The sequence below is a fragment of the Syzygium oleosum genome, unplaced genomic scaffold (genome assembly GCF_021117445.2).
Source record: "Syzygium oleosum isolate NSW1041296 unplaced genomic scaffold, Sole_v2.1 Sole_v2.23, whole genome shotgun sequence".
NCBI lineage: Eukaryota > Viridiplantae > Streptophyta > Magnoliopsida > Myrtales > Myrtaceae > Syzygium > Syzygium oleosum.
The window spans coordinates 306,795-330,044 of record NW_026607507.1 but is presented as its reverse complement, the minus strand read 5'-3'; the positions used below and the strand labels follow the sequence as shown (position 1 = coordinate 330,044).

At 39.3% G+C, this 23,250-nt stretch overlaps 1 protein-coding gene across 2 annotated transcripts; it reads right to left on the bottom strand.

Moving 5' to 3' along the window:
• Positions 1-16,537: 16,537 nt before the first annotated feature.
• LOC130134709 (probable methyltransferase PMT7) lies at positions 16,538-22,389 on the bottom strand. Of its 2 annotated transcripts, none has more exons than XM_056302330.1 (7): positions 21,910-22,389; positions 20,827-21,241; positions 19,908-20,197; positions 18,593-18,976; positions 17,524-17,773; positions 17,264-17,402; positions 16,538-16,826 (listed from the first exon to the last, which is right to left on the bottom strand). In XM_056302330.1, exons 1-7 carry the CDS (start codon positions 22,109-22,111, stop codon positions 16,668-16,670), a joined length of 1,839 nt encoding a protein of 612 aa, XP_056158305.1. In that variant the 5' UTR covers positions 22,112-22,389; the 3' UTR covers positions 16,538-16,667. The 2 variants fall into 2 exon arrangements, with proteins under 2 accessions (XP_056158305.1, XP_056158306.1); XM_056302331.1 differs by having other exon boundaries at positions 17,524-17,770; positions 21,910-22,386.
• Between the last annotated feature and the right edge of the window lie 861 nt (positions 22,390-23,250).

The following is a 23,250-nucleotide window of genomic DNA, read 5'->3' as shown; positions in this document are numbered from 1 at the left end:
CTCGATCTCTCACTATTTTCAGGAAGGATCAAACAGTACACTCGGATAAGTTTCCATACATTAAACTAAACCTACCTTAAAGATAAGCTACTAATGTTTATCTTTATCTTATTTTGAAAACATAGGCTATATACACTTGGGAGTAGTGAAATTAGATGACTCGCTTTCTCAGGCACAAAACCAAATTGCTATATAGACTTATCCAATCTGATACGTCGGTGCTTCCGCGATGATTTCAGCATTTAGTGAAAGAACAACAATTACAAATTCACGATATATGAAAAGAAATTTTGTCTGGTTAATGTTTTAGGCCACTTGCCGGCTCAGCCATTGAATCACAAAGATAGTTACAACATCATTAGAATATGGTATCTACTCGCAAGTGTCGGAATTTAGGGTTTGACCCCAAAAGAAGGAGGGTTGATCTGATCCACAACGTTGAAACTACACAGAGAGATTTTCTTTTTCTCGAGGATGGGAACCGAATAAATAATCAAATCTAATAGAGTCTAACCTGCCTAGCACGTTCAAAAGAGAATTAATATAATCGGGTGCCTCAATTTCCAAGAAAAGATAAGAAAAGTGCTCAGTGACATTCATGCTCTTCTTATATGCATATATACTGTGTACGGAGATGCCCGCAAGATTCCATCAAATTACTTTTTGTAGCGGGGTTTTTGAAGGCTCTATGATTAATGCATATTGCAATTAAAACAATAGTTTCCTCGGATTTAATCCAAGTTGGTACAAAAGCACGTGAACATATGTTCCCGGTGGGGATCGATTCTACCCACCAAAGTCGCTGCATTAGGGCACAATCCTCCAATCGCAACCTTAATTCTTTGTCCATTGTTCAAAATATCGTCAATTGTTTAATTGTCCGGATTTGTCTCTTTCGTAAGTAAAAATGAAGCATGCCATCTGTGTTAGGAATACGTTTCGAGTTTGAACCCATGAATCCCGATCCTAGCAGGTTTCCTAGTTTAAGTGGTTTAAAAGGCTGTCATTCATTTATCTAATCTAGCTTACTTTCACAATTAAACTTCAGCAACAGCCAAGATACATAATAAATATGCTGCTAGTGCCCATAAAGGCAACGCTCTTGGGGCTATGCAAGGATGTATTTATCTCGATAGAGGAAATTACCAAAAAAGTCTTAAACCTATTACACTTGTACTAGTTTTATCCTAAGCCTTTTAATTGTGCAAATTAAGTCCAAATTCTTTTCTTGTTTTGTCAATTGAGTCCATCCGACCTATTTTAATTGAAAATCGCTGGCGTGGACAATTTTTTATATTTTTTCTTTTTTTTTTCTTTTTTTCTATCAAGTTCGGTGAGGGTCGCCGGTCAATCTTTGTCGGCCATTGGGGGACGGACGCCCGCAGCCGGCGAGGGCTTCACGGCCCTCACAAGGTTTGGGCAAGGGTCAGGCGAACCTTGCCGGGCTTAGAAGAAAAGAAAAGGAAAAGAAAGAAAGAAAGAAAATAAAATAATAAAATATAATAAATATTATAAATATTGTCAATGTCGCGTCGGCCGTAGCTCATGTGGGGACGGTGTGTCCATGTTAACGATTTCCAGTTAAAATTGGCCGGATTGACTCAATTGGCAAAAAACGTGAAAATGTATAGAACTCAATTGACACAATTGAAAGGTTTGGAACTGAATTGGTACAAATATAGTAGGTTTTTGACGTTTTTGGTAATTTTACCTATCTCGATAACTAGTCTACAAGCAACGATAGACTTATTTCATCAATTATCTAAATCCGTCTTAGTAAATTTAGCATTTCTCTTGTTTCTTTTGGATCGTGTCTAACGAGAACAAATACCCAACATCATTATAAAAAAGAAAAGAAAAGAAAAGAAAAACAGAAAGCAAAGAAGCCAGCAGGCTTCTCCTGCCAAACCCTGTTTGGCAAGAGAATTAACCAAAGACACTTCACAATCAGCTTGTTTCCTAACGGAAACCAACCTCTTAAATATGCAACCTTTTGCATTATTGCCTTATTTATATTATACGGGCGACATAAAAATGGAAAAAAGTAGACCATAAGTACTTTTTTTTTGGTCTGAACACCATAAGTACTTAATCATCGCATATTTTGGACATTCTGATGGACATCTATCTTTCTCAGAAAACCTAGAAAGTCAAATAAAGGCCATGTGCCCCTTAACCTATCCTCTCATCAGATGTCATCTACTACCTCGATAGATAGGTCCAAATGATTCTATTTGTTCAAAACCCTCCATTGACCACGAAGTCTTAAGGAAGATACTTGGCAGCTGAAAATGAACTCTGAAAAGATTAGCTACAGCCAATATTTTCTTAATCAATCATTGACTCGACGGCTCCAATTTGGGAATTGAAAATTCAAACACTCACGGCCAACTTTTGCTTGTCCTCCGAGAAGTCTCTTGTCTATTCCTCACCTAGTACTTCACTTCCCACACATACTTATCTATGTGACGCTTATTGACAAGCTCAAACGTTTACGGGTTTCTTTAGTGGAACTCCTAGGTTGAAATAATAATGGGAACTACCACTCGCCTGGGTGGCGCTGCTGGAGCGCGCACTCTTCCTCTCGCAAAAGGTTGAGTGTTCGAATCCCGGGTGCCGCAGGGTGACTTAACCGGTGCACGTGTGTGGTGGCTAGCACGTGTCGCTCCCAGGATTTACCTCCCGGCTGTCGGCCGTGCGGGGTTCCCTGGGTCACCAGAAAAAAAAATTAATAATAATGGGAACTGGAAGAAGAGATAATTTGAGGAAGTTGAGAGGCGCAAAAACACAAATGCATGGTGAGATGTCCAACCGATTCACTCATGTCTGTTGAATGGTTGCAATCATGGGGATGGGGTTGACTTTTGACTTCTTGGTTTTTGGTTTTGAACTTGGGACTTCGGGGAGGCCATCGAAATTGTAGGACCCCACCCTCAATTCTCTCCTAAAATTAATGGTTGCTGAGTTGGTGATTAGATGTATATCATGCTAGCTTGAAAGGATGGGCAATTCCTTATATGGGAAGCGGGTGGGAGATTGAAAGAAAAATATCACTTTAGGTTGTTGGTGTTTTGGGGAGGGGGGAAATGATTGTAGGGTCAAAATGCGCACGTTCAAATGTTGTTATATCCCATTTTGTGGTTGTGGAATGGAGTTGGAGTCAAGCTCAAAAAGAAATTGCACAATTCCACCAATTAAGGTCCTCCTAGCAGCTCTTCTCTTTTCCATCTATCTCACCGAATTCTCACATGTATAGAGCCAAAAGAAAAGAAAAGAAAAGAAAAGAAAAGAAATTTCATAAAAAGTAGAAACCCTAATGGGTTTGAAGAGGTGTGACATGTGGGAGGTGACACATTCTCTTACTCCCTATGGAAGGTTGGCAAGCTTTGACCTTGGTGAAATGACAAGTTGAACTTAAGGTGACGAACACACTTTGAACAAGAAAGACATGAGAAGCAACCTCATGATCTGATATGCGGAATAGAAAGATGGCATTGGCCTCTGTGGGATTCGTCTTTGTAAGAATGATTGGACTTTGACTGATCATGTGAATGACCATCTATTTTCAATTGTCGCCTCTCTCTCTCTCTCTCTCTCTCTCTCTCTCTCCCCGTAAAACCCTGTTGCTCCCCGTTTCTTGTGGGCGTATATACCGAGCACAAATGGGAACTTGCTTCCAAATGACATATTTCCTATATTAGTGAAAATTCCACTGATAGAAATGAAAACACTGAAAATTCCATGAAATGATATGTCTTATTCTATTTCTTTGTTGGGAAGTGCGAAGTGAAAAGAAAGAAAGACGGCAAAAATAAGATAAACCCATGTATAGTAAATGAAATTTTGGCGGCATTCGACTCATTGTCACCTCATGTCCTCAAAATTTCGTTTCCTCTCTGGTAATATGAATCATGGTTTCGTACAACCATGTGTATTGTTGCATTTCTTCAGCTCCATTATATAGAAGTGGGTGAAAGTCGGATCACACCCTCCCAAGATAATTCTGCACACACTACTTAGAAAACTCACCTATCTTGCAGCGTTATCTCAAGCACATTAGTTTATATCATACACGGACACGAAGACTTTAATAAAAGTCGCATAAGACAAAGCTGAGGAGGGAAAGGATCTGTCTTCTGTAGGCGACATGAATGATATGGAGTGCAAAGAAGCTGGTCCGCGCCCATACATGGTGGACACTCTGAAAATGCTCAATAAACAATCTCCGAGCTAACAAATCGAACTGGGTCCTCTCTGATCCACCACCAGGCAAAGCAGCTAAAGATGCGGAGATTTAAATCTGAAAAAGCTGCTTTTTTGCTCGTTGATTTTCACAAATTCGGCAATTACAAAGAGTCTTCTTGTCGCTTTCACCCAATTAAGGAAAAAAATTGGGGACTTCATTAATTTTAATCACCTTTTTCGTTGTCGGCATCAATGGTTCCATATAGGTTGGAGAACTGATTAGTACTAGATTCTTTGTTCAATGCGAGATTAACGTGGCATGATACTGGTTCTTTAAGCTTTCCTGGTACTAATAACCAGCAGCAGTCTTTCTTAGTCATTTATTATGACGAGGGCCTTTTTTCAAATGATGTATTTTGCGTACAAGAGCGAGGTTCTCGCAGTATAAACTTCTTATCAACTCACGTTTTGGGCTGAATCCCAGGAGTTGTCAAACCCTTATTTGAAATGTCTAATTGATCATAGATATGGTGGATATTTAAGATAAAAAGGTAAAGAAAATTGAAAGTTTAGGCGTAAAGTCCTAATCTTTTGGCCAAACGGAACGTGACGGTTTTTTCTTTACTTGATTTGGGTCATCGGAACATCAATCTAATCCTAAAATAAGCCCGACTTAAATCCTTTGAACTTCACCAAATTAAGGCAAGAATTCCATCTCATTCGTGGAGGACCAAAACATGTACGAAAAAAGAACAACCCCACCACACGGAATTTTGGGGCAATACCGCTCAATTAGATTGGCAAGTTTGTGAGAACTCTCTTTGTGCGAGCGCGGGCACGTTATTTCAATTGATTTTAGATATTCGTGGGATGGATACCTAAGTCTCACGTGATCATTTTATTGTTGTTAGTTTCATAATTGAATGCAGCTGTTCATGGGATGTATTCCTAGCCTCACATGAGCCGGAGACAAAATCATTATTTACAAACGAGCAACTCTCTCTCTCTCTCTTCTTTTCTTGTCTTCTTTTTCATTGATTGTACAGAATCTACAGATCAGATCTCCTTTGACCAAAATTCGACAATTGAGAAAACGTATTAGGTCCAATAAGAAAGCAAAGATTAGAAACATACCCAAATTAACATTTGCTATTTAGTAGGGTTTCGAACTTTGTCCATGACACGGAGTTCTCCTTCCACCATAAATTTGTGGGGCTATGGCTTTTAGTATTTTGCTTTCTCTTTAACTTTTGGCGTTGGTGATAAAAAAAAAAGTCTTCAACATTACATATATATTACCTCACTCTCACTTTTTATAATCTTTAAGTAAGTTAGGGTTCGTTTATTTGAAAGAAAACTATTCCCGGAAAATTGTTTTCTGACTTTCCGGTGCTTAGATGACGGAAAACTAATCCATCTATGAAAAACATTTTCCATGAACTATGAGTTTAGATTATGGGAAAACAACTTCCCCTTCCGACAAGAAAGAAATTATTCCCTAAAAACTAACTATTTTCTTACAATATAATTTTCATGGAAATTATATTCTTTTATCATCAAGTTTTTAATGAAAAAAATGCACCCTAACACTCAAAGTTCCTTGAAAGTAAAAGATATCCAGAAAGCCTCCCAGGAGAGCATCTTGAATTTCTTTAAGTATATTAAGATTGGTTTTGCAAAATTGCTAATGAGTGTTAAGGTGCGCTTTTAATTTCATAATATGGGATATCTAACTGAGTAATTTCCATAAGCATGCAACCCGCTTACTTCATGTGCATGGGTAAAACACAAGCCACTAGAAGGCATGAGTGGTCCTCGAAATTATTCTGAGTGGGAGACATTATGATTTGATAATGGTATTGGTCACATTTAAGCAAATAGGTGCTTGGTCATTCCCTTTCGGGGCCAATTTGATAAGCTTTTATTAGGTTTTTAAAATGACCGAGTTTGTTTGAATGCTCATTTGCAATTCGTCACATACCAATGTCATCGACCAATCTCAACGGATCTTATAATTTTGTTTAAATATTTGAGCGCTTTTCGATCTGTCCTATGTCCGAAGAAGAACTATCGTGACAGAAGCTTTTAGACATTTAATGAGTCATATTTTGTATGTGAATCCGTTGGAGTACCTTTATCCGGGCTATATCCTTCTCGTATCAGACGTTATCTTGTTTTGAGCATGATCCAAACACAAAATATGACAAATTTTATCATATCTCAAATTTTATATTGACTACCAAACATAACCTAGGTGTCTATATTGGTAGCTTAGTCAATCCAATTTCCATAAAAATCTACAAACCAGCTTGGAATTGAGATTTTCATTTGAGTGGTTTGAACAAAACAACTCAAGTCAAAGCAAAGACTAGATCCGTACTATATTTTTTTGATGTTATATTAAGGTTGACACCACATAAAGGAATTTGATTTCGGATGTGAATTAGTCAAAGTACTTTATTCATGTTCAGAATTCCATATATTTACAATATATGCGTGTCTATTTAATTGATATGGAATTTTGAAAATATATTCTTTAATCAAAGTAAAATTTCATCTGTCTTCCTAGTCAAAGTAAAATGTCTAGCTTCCTTGTCACATGAAACATTGCTGGGTGAATCATTTACTCTTTAACTTAGGTACAGTGAAATGCTGTAATTTGTAAAGTGGTCACAAAATGTCTTTGAAAAGTAGAGAAGATAATGGTAACATTTGAGGAGGGTGGCAACGAGCGTTAATTGGGGAATCCACTTTGATTTGACAAGACGAGAGTGAGTGCAGGTGGAGGAAGTTGATGTAGACAGATGACCAGACTTTTTCACCCCCTCTCTCTTCTTAAAAAGAAAAAAAAATTAAATCAAATTCTATCAATTTTTTTTTCCCCATCGCGTATTAATTTTGGATGGCCTTTTGTACCGAACTAAATCTAACTTTTCAGTTCAATCAAATGGAGGTGATGGACGGGTTTCCTCAGCTCGTGACTAATTCGGTGAAAAGGCTGCCTCATAGTACCAAAATGAAATGTGTCGCAAAATAAGAGTGATCGATTTCAGAGTAAATAAGTAATAAAATAGGAACTCGAAACTTATTATGTCAAAGTGATTTTCTAGTTTCTAGAATTGGGAACGGATCCCGTTGACCTAGAATTGAACTAGCCGGTTTTAAGGTCAACTGGGAAATTGATCGGGGCATTTTTTTTTCTTTTGTTCCATTTTATTATATATATGATATGCTTATAATCCTTTGTGTTGGAAGATAATATGTCAAACAAATTCAAATTTTGTTAAATATTTTCTATTTAAAAAATTTAAAAGAGCTTACTTAAGGTTATGGGTAAAGTGAGTTCAAAACCGGTTTGGTTACAATTCCAATTGTAGATTCCGGATTCCAAATTCCTGAGTGGAACCTAATTAGGAACCGAACTAATCAAGGCCGATTTTCAATTTTTGAAATCAAGAAACCAGGACGATCCTCTTGTGAACCGGCCTTGAATCGGTCGGGTAAGGCCAATTCCCGGATTGAATCAGACCAACTGCGCAACAATTAATTGCAGGAGGAGATGTATTTCAACGTGTGTTCGTACTTCGTAGCACACTTTGGTTTTGCTAAAGAAGTAGAGAGGAAGCGTACGAGAGCGACGAGGGAAGGATGGTAAGGATAGTCGAGGCATCCCGGGAAGGCGACACGTGTGTCGTCGTTCAAAGTAGAGAGAGACCCATGAACAGTCACCGTCGACTTCACTCCCTGTCTCCACAGTAGGGTTTCGCCTGTTCGACGTAATTACGCCTCCACAGTCAATCCTCTGCACTGACTCCCATACGAAGGACAAGCAAAAGAACAATGAAAGAAATGAAATAACCCATCTCTCCCTCTCTCCCTCTAAAGGGTGCTCTGTTTGTTTGTCCCTCCGAGGGGGAAGTGTCCCGTGTCACTCAAGAGTTCGAGGCTAAAAAATTCAGAGTCTGGCTCATTCTTTTTGCCCAACTTGTCGTCAAATCGTCTCCTCCCTTCTCTCTTCTGCTTCTGATGATGGCCTCTCTGAGTTCTGAGGTTTCGTTTTACTTTCGTCTCTGCTGCGAGGGACTGATCGCAGAGCGAGTGCAGTTGTCGTTAAACTCGAGTTAGGGTTGGGCTTTCGACTGACAAGTGGGGTTTCGTCGAGTGACATGATACGAAACGAGCACGGAGCACAGGAGCGAGTGGCGTTTTCGTCACTTCGAATTCAAAGCCCCGTGTGTATGACAGGACATTGCTTGGACTTTGACCGGTTCATCCGCCAGACCCGCCAAGGCGTCCAATCTCTTTCCAGCCAGGGCCAAGCAAGATGATAATGATAATAATAATAATAATATCGGAGTCGGCAGAAATTCAGTTGTCAAGATTTTGCTCAGATGGAAACTTTATGGAAAGATTTGAACCCCCAAACGAAAAGAAAAAAATTCAGAGTTTAAGAAAGAATGGTCATGCTACGGAGGCATGGTATGTATGATTCTGTACCCGAAAGTATGTTTACATGATTTCGCTGGCTAATGTGCTTGCATTTTGATCAAACGAGTAAATGAGAATCATGCATGCATGAACTTCGAAAAGCCGTTTGCAATTACAACATGCGCGATTAATTGTTTATCCTAATCAAATTATCGATGCAATGTTCTTTTCTTTGTGAAGCAGTACTTTCTATTCACTTATGTGATTTACCATACATAGGTTTATGTGAGTGTCTTTTCAAGATTTATTTCTGATTTTCTTCTCTATTTTTTTTGCCTTTTATGAGCTAAAAACAAATCAAGCTCTATGAATCCGAGTCGATCTTGTAAGGGATCCGCTGCATAACGCGTGCGAGCGGGCCTATGAGGCTCATAAGTTTGAGCTTGGCGTGCCTAGTTAGTTCCCCACAAAATTTGAGTCCGAGTAGGCTGTCTCCAACCCCTTTAGCCCTGGCTAGTGAACTCGACTTATTTGTATTTGTTGTGGTCATTTGAGTGACGTTTTTTGATTAAGTGAAAATAAATTACGTTTGACCAATTTTAAGTAGCAATGACTTTCCTCCATATCAATTATTTGTTTTGCAATATATCATGAATGATGATACATCGTAACCTTTTCGGGTTTTGCTTCAATGAAATTACCAAAAAAATTCTAAATTTATTGTAATTATATCAATTTAGTTCTATGCCTTTCAATTAGCAAATTTAGTCATAAACCTTTGATATTTTGCTAGTTTTTCCGGACAATTTTGACTAGAATTTGTTGACATGGACGTCGATCGTCCGACGTGACATGATTGGTGCTGACGTAGATAATTTTTTTAAAAAAATTCAGAGTTTTTTAATTCGTTTCTTTTCTTTTTCTCTATTTTCCCTTTACTTCTTCTAAGCCCGACGAAGGTTGTAAAAAAAAATTAAAAAACTAAAAAAATTCAGAAAAAAATCAAAAAAATATATAAATTGTCCACGTTAGCAATGGTCGTCCGACGTGGCACTGCTGGCATCCATTTCCATGATTACCGGCCAATAAATTGACAAATCGTCAAAATATTTAAGATCAAATTAGCCAAATTAAAAGGTTTATGACTAAATTGGCACAAATGCAATAAGCTTAGGACTTTTTGGGTAATTTTCCCGTTTTGCTTCTATGACCCATCTAAGATGAACCTTTATTCGGCTAGCATATGATGGGATTGAGGGAACATAATTAATCCGGTCGGGTTGTTTGAATGTGAAGGATTAGTTATAAAACGATTATCTTTCATTTTCCCCAACTTTAAAGGAACAGAGCACTAGGACCAGAAATCGCAAACTCCCTTTTTATGTCGACGAGATCCCAAAAGGAGCAATTTATAATTAGTTATTTTGGATTAATTTTATGTTCCCCTTTCTTGATTGGGCCTCGAGGAATATTTAATCTGTCTATGTGATCATGAAAATTTGCAACAACTTGTGTCATAAAGTGCGCAGGTCTAGCCAAGCATCCTTCCAATTTCGAGACAATTTTTTATTTAACCACCCTCATTAAGGAAAAAAATTAGAAAAAAAAAATGAGCAGTCCAATCTTAAAATTATATTTCGACCCCCAAAAAACAAAAAAAATCTTAAAATTATATCTCCATTATTCTACACAAATCACAGATCCAACATGAAAGCTCGAATTTTTTCTTTCAAAAACAAAATCGAACTCCTCGAAAACTACAATATACTAATAAGGAAGGTTTTGTACCCAAATCGTAATTTTTTTTTTTTTGCAATGCTCAAGAAAGTAAGGGGTGGAAATTATTGCACACCTCAAAATGGCCTCCTAGTTGCATCACAGAACGTGCAAAAGTGCACGAATTCTCCGCGTCACCCGAGGATTTGGTCACGTATCGGAGACCGGATTCTTGGGCCAACCTCTGCCCGCCTCAAAATGGCAAGTTCTTGGATCTATTCCTCAAAACGGACCTCAAATATGTTTCGCTCTTTCCCCCCCATTATAAAATTTGGGGTTGGGGGGGGAATTTGGGAATAGTTTTAGCTTTTAATTACAAAATTAGCAAGTGGAACTGGTGGCGGATCTTGCAAAAAGCTCCAAAAGCATGATCTCCCTTTGCTTTAAAAGGACATATTTCGAGAGAAGAGAAGAGGAGGGAGAGAGAGAGAGAGAGAGGAGAGAGAGATTTGTGCTAAAAGTTTAAGTTTACAAGATGTAACATACTTTATTAGTATTTGCAATTAAAGATGCAACATACTTTATTAGTATTTGCAATTAAAGATGCATGCTCCTCCAGCTAGATAGGGTTGGCGTTTGCCAAAAAATTTAATCGACTTTTAACAGTCGAGGTTGTACCCGCTTGTCTATTAAATAATTCAGGTCGCTCGTTTCGATTGCACAATGGTAGGATCCATGATTGGGTATGGATATATATAATTTTTCTTTGGTATCACTAAAAAAAGTTTGAATAATGCGCTTTATAAAAGAGGAAAAGAGAACGCTACCGACGGTTGTTCAATAAGAGATATCATCCACCAACATGCGACCGACCATGCCAGACGCAACTATTTTAAGACAATTGGAAGAGAAAGAGATGAGTATGTTAAGGACACGAGATTTGTACATACATAGGGTTGTGTTTTCTTGGAAAGTTATGGAGGAGAAAAGTAGAGGTACTCAGTCCCCACACCATGAAACACATGACAAGCTTTGTTGACAAGATTAGCATCCAATGAAGGAAACCCTATTTTAATCTCTCTCCCTCTCTCTTCCCAGAAGGGTGACACAATCCATCATTTTTCCCTCCACATCACTTTCACCATTATCCCGAACTTTCCCGGATTAGATCTCTCAAGTGACAAGGCGAATCAAATGGAAGATGTTTCCATATGATATGCAAGTAGTTATCAAGTAGGCCGAAATCATGAATATTTTATGTGTAAATATATAGATATGTTATTGTTATCACTTGGGGTTCAATGCATGGCACCCCCAAAGGCGAATGAAGGAGACTGTAGTTAAAGGAGCAAGCACTTTTTTCCTTTTCCAGAGGAGTAGATTTGAGAAGGCATTCATTGGCGAAATTTCTTTTAATCTATGGTATCTTAGAAAGTAGATGGCAACCATAGACTAATGATGGAGTCTTCATGAATGCTTCCACTTAATTCTTTTTTTTTTTTTTCTAACCTTGGGAAATATCTTGTGTTCCCAACCTCTCAACAAGTTGGAAATAGTTTCTATTTTTCGGTACGAAAGTGGGAATAACCAAGAAAGTGGCCTATAAATTCCCTTAAAATAAGGAGGTTGAGGAGCTTGAATAGGCTTTTCTATGTTAAAATAAATCACGTTTTCAGCTTACAGTATGAACTTTTTGAATAGTTGGCAGAGATCTCAGAAAATTTTATATGGCATCGGAGTAGGTTTAGAGTTCAAATCCTTCTAGACCTATTATTTGCCTCACTTATTGTTTACACCAAAAAGTGGTAAAAAATCATGGAAATAGGCATCGGGAGCTTTGGCGTCGGTAATCATGGAAATAGGCATCGGGAGTTTTGGCATCGGTAACTTACCGATAGTTCGCAACTTACCGATAGTGGGTGAGTAGAGGATTGGCATCAGCAACTTACCGACAAAACTGCTTATGGATAAGGGTGGTTATTTGAACGTGGAGAGTGCCTAGAAAATAGGAAGATAATAACCACCGTTAGGAAGTTACTTTTTATTTAAAAGTTGTAAATGCTTGTACGAGATTATAAATATCCCAAACTTGTATTTTAAAGCCCCCGAATCAACAACAGAACTCACGTTCTTTATCAGTTTGTCTTTCTTTTATCTTTACATTTCCTGCACTCGTACCTTTACATTTGGCCAAGGCCATTATTTTCCTGCAATTTACAAGCTTTAATTCTTTAGGAGTAGTTCTAATGCTCAGATTCACGTCGCCGAGTCGTCCTCTGATATGAATCTTCATCCCCGATGCTTCATCGTCGAGTCAAATCCCGGCGTAGTGCCGCCGCTCTTTCAAGCTTCGTCCTCGAGTCAAATTCCGTCGAAGTTAGTTTCGATAGTACTTCCTAAACTTTTCCGTCGAGTCAAACTCCGGTTTGGTTTAGGTTTGTACAATTCCACGTTGATTTTTATGATCGCTTGGATATTTCCTGTCAAATCACCACAGAACCCGTCCTTCAATTAAAAGCCGAAGATCCATTTTCGGTGTTTGTTTCCTTACGGATTAAATTACGGAGAAACAAATTGGCACGCCCGGTGGGACTAATGTGGCTGATTCGAGGAAATATGAAGGTACGTACTCAACTTGATCCTGACCATCCTGGTGGTGTTCTGGGTTATCATCTGCATAAATTGGTAGGACAAGTAACAAGAAGGAGGTGTCAACATCCCGAGTAATTACCGATGAGCAGAGAAAACGCTTGGAGACAAAAATTCGATCGTAATGGCTTCTATACGGAGGATACAGAATTGGCCCAACCAACAAATGAGACTCCACAAATTGCAGCAACAGATGATGTTGAGTCAAGTTCTACACCTTCTATGTTCGTGAATTCAAAACCGATGCGAAAGGATCAGGGGGCAGGATGGTCAACGACTTGTATGCTCTTCAAATGACAAATTATGAGGATTCGGCTTTTGTCAAGTAGCAGAAAAGTTACCGATGCCAGGGGGCAGATTCAGCTTCTATCAAGTAGCAGAAGTGTTACGGGGCACCTAAAGGCCATTAGTTAAAAGAATCGAATGATTGGTAAATCATTCAATTCTTTTAAGGGGGCATCTGTTTACACCAAAAAGTGGTAAAAAATCATGGAAATAGGCATCGGGAGCTTTGGCGTCGGTAATCATGGAAATAGGCATCGGGAGTTTTGGCATCGGTAACTTACCGATAGTTCGCAACTTACCGATAGTGGGTGAGTAGAGGATTGGCATCAGCAACTTACCGACAAAACTGCTTATGGATAAGGGTGGTTATTTGAACGTTGAGAGTGCCTAGAAAATAGGATGATAATAACCACCGTTAGGAAGTTACTTTTTATTTAAAAGTTGTAAATGCTTGTACGAGATTATAAATATCCCAAACTTGTATTTTAAAGCCCCCGAATCAACAACAGAACTCACGTTCTTTATCAGTTTGTCTTTCTTTTATCTTTACATTTCCTGCACTCGTACCTTTACATTTGGCCAATGCCATTATTTTCCTGCAATTTACAAGCTTTAATTCTTTAGGAGTAGTTCTAATGCTCAGATTCACGTCGCCGAGTCGTCCTCCGATATGAATCTTCATCCCCGGTGCTTCATCGTCGAGTCAAATCCCGGCGTAGTGCCGCCGCTCTTTCAAGCTTCGTCCTCGAGTCAAATTCCGTCGAAGTTAGTTTCGATAGTACTTCCTAAACTTTTCCGTCGAGTCAAACTCCGGTTTGGTTTAGGATTGTACAATTCCACGTTGATTTTTATGATCGCTTGGATATTTCCTGTCAAATCACCACAGAACCCGTCCTTCAATTAAAAGCCGAAGATCCATTTTCGGTGTTTGTTTCCTTACGGATTAAATTACGGAGAAACACTTATTATATATTTTCATACTTAGTTTTCTATGCATGAGGGTTGATAGTAATTCTGCAAAATCTTTAAAAACTAATTTCTACTTTTGAATATTGTTTCGATTGGACCAAAGACCAATTAGTATTAAAACGATGTGCCTTGCATTGCCATATATGAGACTCGGACTCTGTCTCTCTCTAAAGACAACTTTAGCTAGCACACACGTATGTTGACTTTTCGATTTTCCCTAATTAATGGGTTTACCTTGATTAATACCACTCGGCGACTCTACGTTTGGGCCCCTGAGAAGATTTTCAGCTAATGTCATCATTTTGCTTTACACTACAGAATGGCCAATCACTAGCACAACCTGACAAAATCAGCATTAGCAAATCTCAATAATTAATCCGGAAACTCAACGACGCCGACAAGGAAGCGCAAAGGTTAAAACTGTGAGCTTGTGATCATGAACAATCGAATTCCACCACGTGAAATCAATTGTCGACCACAAAAGTGAAATTAGACAAAAAAAAAAGATTTTTTTAAATGTAAAATAAGTCGGGTCATGTCAAATGAGCGAGCACTTGTGATTCTCATCGGTAATAATGGTTTGCTCAATAACAATAGCTATGGAACCTGAATTGATCGGGATCCATTAAGACAAACACGACGTCGATTGGTTTTCGCACGATTGGACATCGAGCGAAAAGAAAGCGACACATTCGATACAATCAAAGGCTCCGGGATTCTGAATGATTGATGGGCGACACCGGTACTTCAGATGAATTTTCACGCGTTGTATACACGACAAAGGATGGAACCGAAAGCTTGCATATGACGGGGAGCGAGAGAAGATAAGGTTTTGGCGGATTTAAGGAGGAGGGGTTGGCATCAGAATTGATTGATTGTTAGGGTTTGGTGTACTTTGAAGTCTTGGGCGTGCATGCATGCATGCATGCATGGGGAGGTTCATTATTGATGGACCATGAGGAACAAGCAACCTTAAACCCCGGAAGGAGGGGCACACACCTGTGTAAGGAAGAGAGGGATAGAAATAATGGGGTGGCAAGTGAGTGAAGTGTGTGTTTGTAGGTGTGTGGGTGTGGGACAAATTAAAAGCCGACAAGCGTGGGGATTGTATTGTCATGTCAAGGAGCCTTTCTTTTGAAAGGTGGGGTTCTCTTCTCTATCTCCCTTTGTACAACCCCACCCAACCAAAAATTGAGACTTGCCCTCCCTCTTTGTTTCATTCTATCCCCCTTTTCTCCCCCTCTTTCGTTGGGACACTCGTGTAGTTCTCGAGAAATCGTCGCTCTGATTTGGTAGTTCTTTTCTTCCTAAAGGGATTGACGATCGTCGGGTCATCGATTTCAGCCCGTCGCCGAATTCTTTCGATGTGTTTATAGGTATATGTCGTTGTGACAGGAAAATGTTGCTTTCGAAGCTATGGAAGGTCTTTTACGGCGGGCCGGCCTTCAAATTGGACTCGTCCAACCATTTCTCTTGCCTTCCTCATGTAATAAAAACATGTCGCACGAGGGAAATTGTTATCCAGCTCCCTTGAAATCTATGCAATTATCCTGTGAAGTGTAGCACTTTTGCGATCCAATAACACAACATAACATCCATCCAATGGAAATTGTGTGCGGTTTTTTCTACTTTTGCATTGTGTACCTGTGTTTTTTTTTCCTTTTCTCTTGTTGAAAAACCTTCCATTTTATTAACTTCGAACGAAATTGTGGAGCTAGTTATATTGACGTCCGTATCATTTTAATCTTACTCGGATTGAACTTGTAGACATGCGGAGATACATCATTGGGAAAAAGGTCGAGCCCAGTCCGCAGGATGGGGTGAAGGAAGGAGTCATTTATCTTTGTGGTCAAGGATCATCAGATGGCCCATGGTCTCTGGCCACTTTGGAAGTATTTAGTTCACTGTAAGATCCTCACCGGCAGCATCCAAGTTCGGTGAACAAAACATAAGATGAGTAGTGAGATCAGAGATGCCTCACCCTACAAACATTTACCGCTGCAATCCTAGAAACTCGTGTTAATGTCGACGAAATTCTAGACAAATTACGATATCTCCGTTTCAGTTTCATGTGTGAGTGAGAGAGAGAGAGAGAGAGAGAGAGAGAGAGAGAGAGAGAGAGAGAGAGAGAGAGATGTAAAGGTTCTCATTCAAAAGGAGAGAAAATTCATGTCTATACTAGCTTGCACACGTGGTCACGGACTCACGATTGAAGCAAGCTGAAAGGGATTCTTAAGTTCATTTGGACTTTATACGTAAAGCAAAATGCCGATAAAATTGGCGCCAACCGGGGAGGGGAGGCAGCTGAGAAGACATGGCCAATGGATTAACAATTACAAGAACACTTGTGTTACAGCCAAAAGGGAAGGGAGAAGAAAAGAATAAACGAACACTACTGTGATTAGCAACAAACTACCTTCACAGGACAGGGCAGGTCAGACAATAGCCCAGAACTTTTTCTGACAGACCAACACAGTCTCCGATTTTTTCTCTTTATTTTCAAGCATATGCGACTCGACTTCCCACAGGAATTTAGGAGCAATATCTCGGATTCTTTGTATAGTTGATTCCTCATCTCTGATGATGATAAACCCCTGCACATTGACATTGTCATCGTCACCAATGAATTCATGAACAGCTGTACCATGTACAAAAATAGCTACAAGGTGGACATCTATGGTGACATCATAGACCGGTGAAATTTCAGCTCATTCCGTTCCAGTTAACCTCAAGCAATATAGTATCCTAAGGTAGAAACGCTATCATTCATTTAGTTCTATACTTTTATTCTCCAAGGACAAAAAGAGAGCTCAGGATTTCTGCACATGTAACAGCCACTTTAGTTAACTCCTAATTTCCTGAAATATCTAATTTTGGAAAGAGATCCACTGTTTGATGCAACGGATAGAGATGCCATGCGTGTCGCAAATCTTTAATAGTACAAAGCCATGGATTTTGAGCTGAAATTGCCAAAGGACAGCAGCAGTGGAATGAAGAGGATGCCACCAAAGCAATAAGAATCATACAATACCTCTGGACGCAAAATGCGATCCATCTCCAGAATTATATCCTCCAGCAAGCAACCTTCTCCACCACTCTTATAGTAAGCGAGAAGATTATTCGCATGCAAGAGATCATAGGTCCGAGGGTATGTGGAGAATGGTTCACACCTAAAGCCAGAAAACCAATCATCCATCAATTACCCAGCATCATCACAATAGTACAGCCATATTGGTAGATAGTGTAATACTGGGGTTTGTATAAACCATAAAGTAATCTGATTTTCCTTACCAATCATGAAAAGTGCCAACCAAACCTCGATCATAAATTGCAGATAATGTATTACTTGTGCTAATGGGGACTACATTCATCACCCAAACAGGAAATGTGTTCAAAGCCACGGCAAATCCACCCAAGACTGCATTCATGTCCATCACATTTCTAATTTCAGCCTCATTGATCTTCATTAATTCCCAGTAGTGTTGAACTTGTTCTTGCCAAAAGATTGTGTCAGAAGCAAATTCTTCTTGACTGAAACCTGCTGCCAACATGGGGTCAATTATGATGCTTCATTATTAAAAGCAAAACTCTTTAAGTATTTCACATTTATGAGATATCTAAATCTGCTTATCAAATGGATGAGGTCAGATACCGCATGGGGTAAAAACTATCTGGCCCATGAACAGTGTGACAACCACATCAATGAATGAATAAGAGCAAACAACAATTAAGACATAATTAACCATGGTATTAGCAAGAACCTTCCATAATATAATAGTTTTTACCAAGCAACAACAAGTACAAAAGAGAACAAACAAATCTTAGAATATGCCCTTAAACATTCATTAGGAAGTTGAATTTATCCGCCCCAAATTCCTAGGATTCAAAACAGAATACATAAATTAAAAATTTAACCTTTGTTTATACAAAGGTGACAGTTACTACAAAAGACAAGAAGTATATGATCATAACATTTTCCATATTTATCTCTAAAAAGAGAATCAGATTTTTACTATAGCCACACAGCACAATGGACATAAGCTGCTAAGTTCATGGGGTTTCTGAAAGAAATTAAAGTAAACATGGTGTTTTCCAATACCAGCAGTGGAAATATAGAAATGTGGTGTTTCATTTGATTGTCTCCTTTTCTGAGGAAGGAGGTATCCCTATATATGGCTTGGCTAAATTAGGATCGCTGAGCTGGACATGCAGCACATTTTCATACATCAAAATAAACCATTTATGCTGATGCTGATCTACATGTTCTGTTCCTGAAGTACTTAAAGCCTTTCCAAACCAGAGTTGATGTTGGACATAATATCATGAAAATAAACAAAAAATTTCTTGATGTTGGACAAACCTAGCTTGCCGAGGCTTTTGGAATATAATGAAAGGCGTTCTGGTCTGGGAGGGAGCTTTTCAGAATCTGCTTCTGCAGTACTTAATGATATGCAGTTCTGCAGTGGAACATTCCATGATGGTTTTGATTCATCAGTTGTCTCACATAGATTCAGGAGCTTCTCCTCCACATTACGTTGAAGACATGACTGGTCATTCTGTTTAATCCAAATTGCAGTTTGAACTTTCTTCGCAATGAGTTTCCAGCACATTGCTCCCGTCAAATTGACCAACTTATCCCATATCATTGGGAATTCTTTATCCTTTTTATAGGCAGGAGGAGCGGAGTAGACGAAATATCCATTAGGACGCAGAAGGCGATTTACTTCTTTGAGTAGAATACCATCTGCCAAAGAATGAGATGAAGGGGGAAAAACATTAGCAAAAGCACCCACATGAAGAAATGTCCAAGCCTTGAAAGTACCATTTGTTAATCTTTAGTTACCACCCTAAGTAGTCAGAGGCTCATTTATCATCAAGGATTTGATGCAATGCTAGCATGATTTCTTTGTCTTGGAAAGGTAATCATCAGAAGAACGTAGTTCTCTTTTGCTCACTTGCTCCGTAAAAATGAAAACGGAATTACTAATCAATCTCTAATCTACATGCGCTAAAGTCAAAGCCAAGCCACCAAACCGCTTTTTTATCACTTGACTGACAAGATGTTGACAGAACTAGCACATGCTCAAGGTGAATGTTTACCTAACTATCTATATCTCCAGCTCTACAACTGCACAAAAAATTAAAACTCTAGCATTCAACGAGATGAGGTAATGCCATATTAAGGTTTGAGCTTTGACTAGAAAAACAGTCAGCATGTCTGCAGCGAAAATACAAGTCGCTGACCATAGGAGATAGATATGAAAATAGTTCATCTAATTTGATACCGCTAAAGTTCATCATTTTAGGTTCCCGTCAGTCATTTTATCTTCCTTCCAAAATTTTGGACCAGTTTTAGAGAGCTTTCCTATGGAATCTGCCACCCGCTTATTTTAACTCGTCTTCACTTTGCCAGTTGAATTTCTGACAAATCATTCTAAATTTATTGTCCAAATTAGAATAGAAATCTACTGCCGTATACCGCTTCCTTTTTATTCACTGTTCAGTATGCTCTTCAAAGTTCAAACTAGATCAGCAGTTGGAAAATATAAACAGTGGGGGTAAGGCATGGTTATTAGTTCGATAAAGAATTACACACATGCGACAATGACTAAAATGGCAGAGATGTTCCCTTATGTAGCTATCATTTACGAAACATGCTTAGGATGATAGAATACCATTCTCGTGCCAATCAACACGGCACCTTGAACAATGAACCATCTCAAACGAACTGGAAGGATATGGCAGTTGTTTCGTAGCTATCGCAGCAATCATTGCACCAATCCCACGCTCTAAAGCAAACTGAATTTGATTTTCATGCCCATCTTTTGGAGCAAAAGACATTGTTTGTATGCCCAAAGGAAGAAGATATGCTGAGAAGCTGGCCACTCCACAACCAACGTCTAGAACTTGAACCACACCCGCTGAACGTAAGTCACCTGCCTCATTAGTTGTCATATTTCCCAACCTGCATATAGAGAAAAAGATAAAAAAAATGATCTCTCAGCAACTCGTTCCATCCATGTGGAGGTACTAATATCAGAGTAATCTGGACAGAGAAGATAGCGGATTGAGGGAAACAAAAGATCTCTACAACAGCAAATTATAGATTGAGCATATCCCATGCATACAATCACATGATGCGTTTGTCTACCCACAAAATGATGCAGGAAAGTGCTGAAACAGAACACTTATCATTCTGGCTTTAGCAGTAGGGCACCTTCACACAGTAAGCAAATAACCTATACCATATACGGTAATACTTATCATTCTAATACTACTGGCCTTCAGGATAGCCTGAGAGAAATCCTAGGACATGCGATTATAGTTCAATGATTCAATTCCAAGATTCTTGCAACACGGCCATAAGAAAATATACTCCTGTAATTTGACATCTATCTTGTCATAGTATCCTACTATCTGTATGTCACGAAACAGATAAATATCATTGCACAATGATAAAAAATGACGCATCCAAAAAAGCAAAAGAAAGATTTCTTTGTAAGATAGATTCCAATCCTGTATTTAGTGCCTTAGTGAACTGCAACTTCATGTAAGAAAAAGAAAATGTGCAAGAAAATATTGTCAGTAACCGACCTTTCAATGTACTCAGCAGCCCCGTGCTTGAAGTGAGTACCACCACCAGGGAACCACCACCACTGATTAAACTCATGGACCCAATTTTGTCCTCCTTTTACTTCAGCAAGATGTGTATGATTCACATTCGTCCGCCAGACGTAATCCCTACTGATTGGCCATCTTATCGGTATCTCATAACCTTCTGGTGGAGGAACCAAGCAAAACAGACGCTTTTCAGGTGGAGGGCAATGCCTCTCAAGCTCTTCCCTTCGTGATAGATTTAACATAGGCAGCAATTCTTTCACATAGTTTACATCATGGCAAGGGATATATTCATTAAATGTCAATGGGCACACATCCATCCCACTTTCGGGGATCACAAGAGGTGCTTTTCTGTAAGTGAGTTCAACTTTGTTTGGAAATGCAGACAGCCCTGCAAATGTCAAAAGGGAAAACTGCATCAATTTCACAGGATTAAGACAGTAAGAATCGAAACTTCTGTCGCACGAAAGATGATGACATTCCAGGTCAGGAACACATGATCTAGCCTTATCAAGCTCTGACGATGTGGCATCTTAAAGCAGTATAGAACATCCTATGGCCTGAGGTTCGTAGGCACATTCAACACGAAGTATGCAGCCAAAATCTCATTTTTCAAGTCACAAACACACCGGCATTTCATCTTTTCAAAGAGATCCGACATGGGTTCAGAGCATGACTCAAGTATGAAGCTGCTGTCACTGTAATCTAGTATCAAAATGTAATCCCTCACTCTCGCTCATCAATGTGTACCCTCTAAGCAAGTCTAGTTGATGGCACAAGAACCAAAGAAGAAGAAAAACGGCCAAGCCAACACAACACATTCAATCCCCAACCACAAAAAAAAAGTCCCTTTTTCCTCTCTCTTTTATATAGGCAACCACAGCTAAATGGGGTAATGACGACTACGATAACGTGCATATCAAGTCCTGTGAAAAGACAAAACCCAAAGAATTACTAGTGCCAACAACACAGAACGCAGCCTAAACTTCGATCCGCCGCATTTTGCCAGATAATTCGCGACACTAAACACGAGGTTGCGACACAAGAAGAGCGAATCACCAGAAGAATAATGGGCAGAGTAGGAAGAAGAAGTGGAATTGGGGTTGGAGCTGGAGTCGGAGAGCGGCCGAGGGACGTAGATGGGGGCTTTGTTGCCGAAGAGGGTGCCCGCGTAGAACGACCCGGCCATCAACAGCAGGGCCGCCATTATCATCTGCCCCGATCTCAGATCGAACGCCGATCCCAACACGCTCCCTCCCATTTTTTCTTCCCCCCCAACCTCGCGCGCGCTGTCCTTCCTCCCTTCCCTTCCCTTCCCTTCCCTTCCGTCCCGTGAATGCAGCTCCGGGTCACGAGGCCGAGAGGGTCGACGAGGCTGCCGATCCCATCGCCGTGGGTCGAAGCTGCGTCGCGTCACGGCGGAGGAGCGTCGCGGCTCCGGAAAGCTGTGAATTCACTGAAAATGGCTGAGCTGAGCAGGAAGCGAGTTCCTTGTTGGGCGTTTTGGACGCACGTGCGAGCGCGTGGCGGTTTCCTTTCTCGGATGAAATTCATGCCTCTGCTAATTTTCATGTTGTGTCCGAATGGCGCCTACGTCCCGTCCTAGAAATTGTGATCTTGGTACTTTGAGATAATGACATAAATAATCTATGAACTTTAGTTCAATTTATAATTTAATTCTTGAACTTTTAATTTTTTAAATATAGTTCCTAAACTTTAGTAAAATGTTCAATGTGATCGATGAATTTTTAATTTGTTCAATGTAATGTCTGGACTTTTAGTACATGTTCAATGCAGTCCTTGAATTATATGAAAATGTTCAATATAGTCATTGAACTTGAATTAATGGAATGATTACATTGGACATTTTCATATAGTTCAGAGATTAAATTGAACATGTACCAAAAGTTTAGGGATGATATTGAACAAATTAAAAATTCAGGAATCACATTGTTGACACCTAAATTTCGACCGACCATTTAATAATAATTTGCATAGAAAATTAGGGATTAAATTTTAACCTCTAAACAAAAATATTAAAATTGCATAGCATATAGTTTAAGTTCATATAGGTTAGTTGCATTCCGCATCGGACCTAGTGTATGCGAAAAGGCGAAAATTCATCGCGTAAACCGAGCTCGAGCACTCGGTTCACTCAAGGGATTCGGGCCCAAAATTCACAAGTCTAAAAGGCTTTGGTTGTTTTAATTTGAGCTTAAATCAGCCCGAATTAATTTAGCCCATTTGGAATTAAAATAAAATTAAATGATAAAACCTAAGTCTAAGCTTATTAGGACTAGGAAGCCCGGTTAATTGACCAAAGGTTGCGATATAAATATATCGTTATGCGTCATAATCAATAGGGGCTTTGATAATTTGAAGATCAGAGTTTTAGAGAGA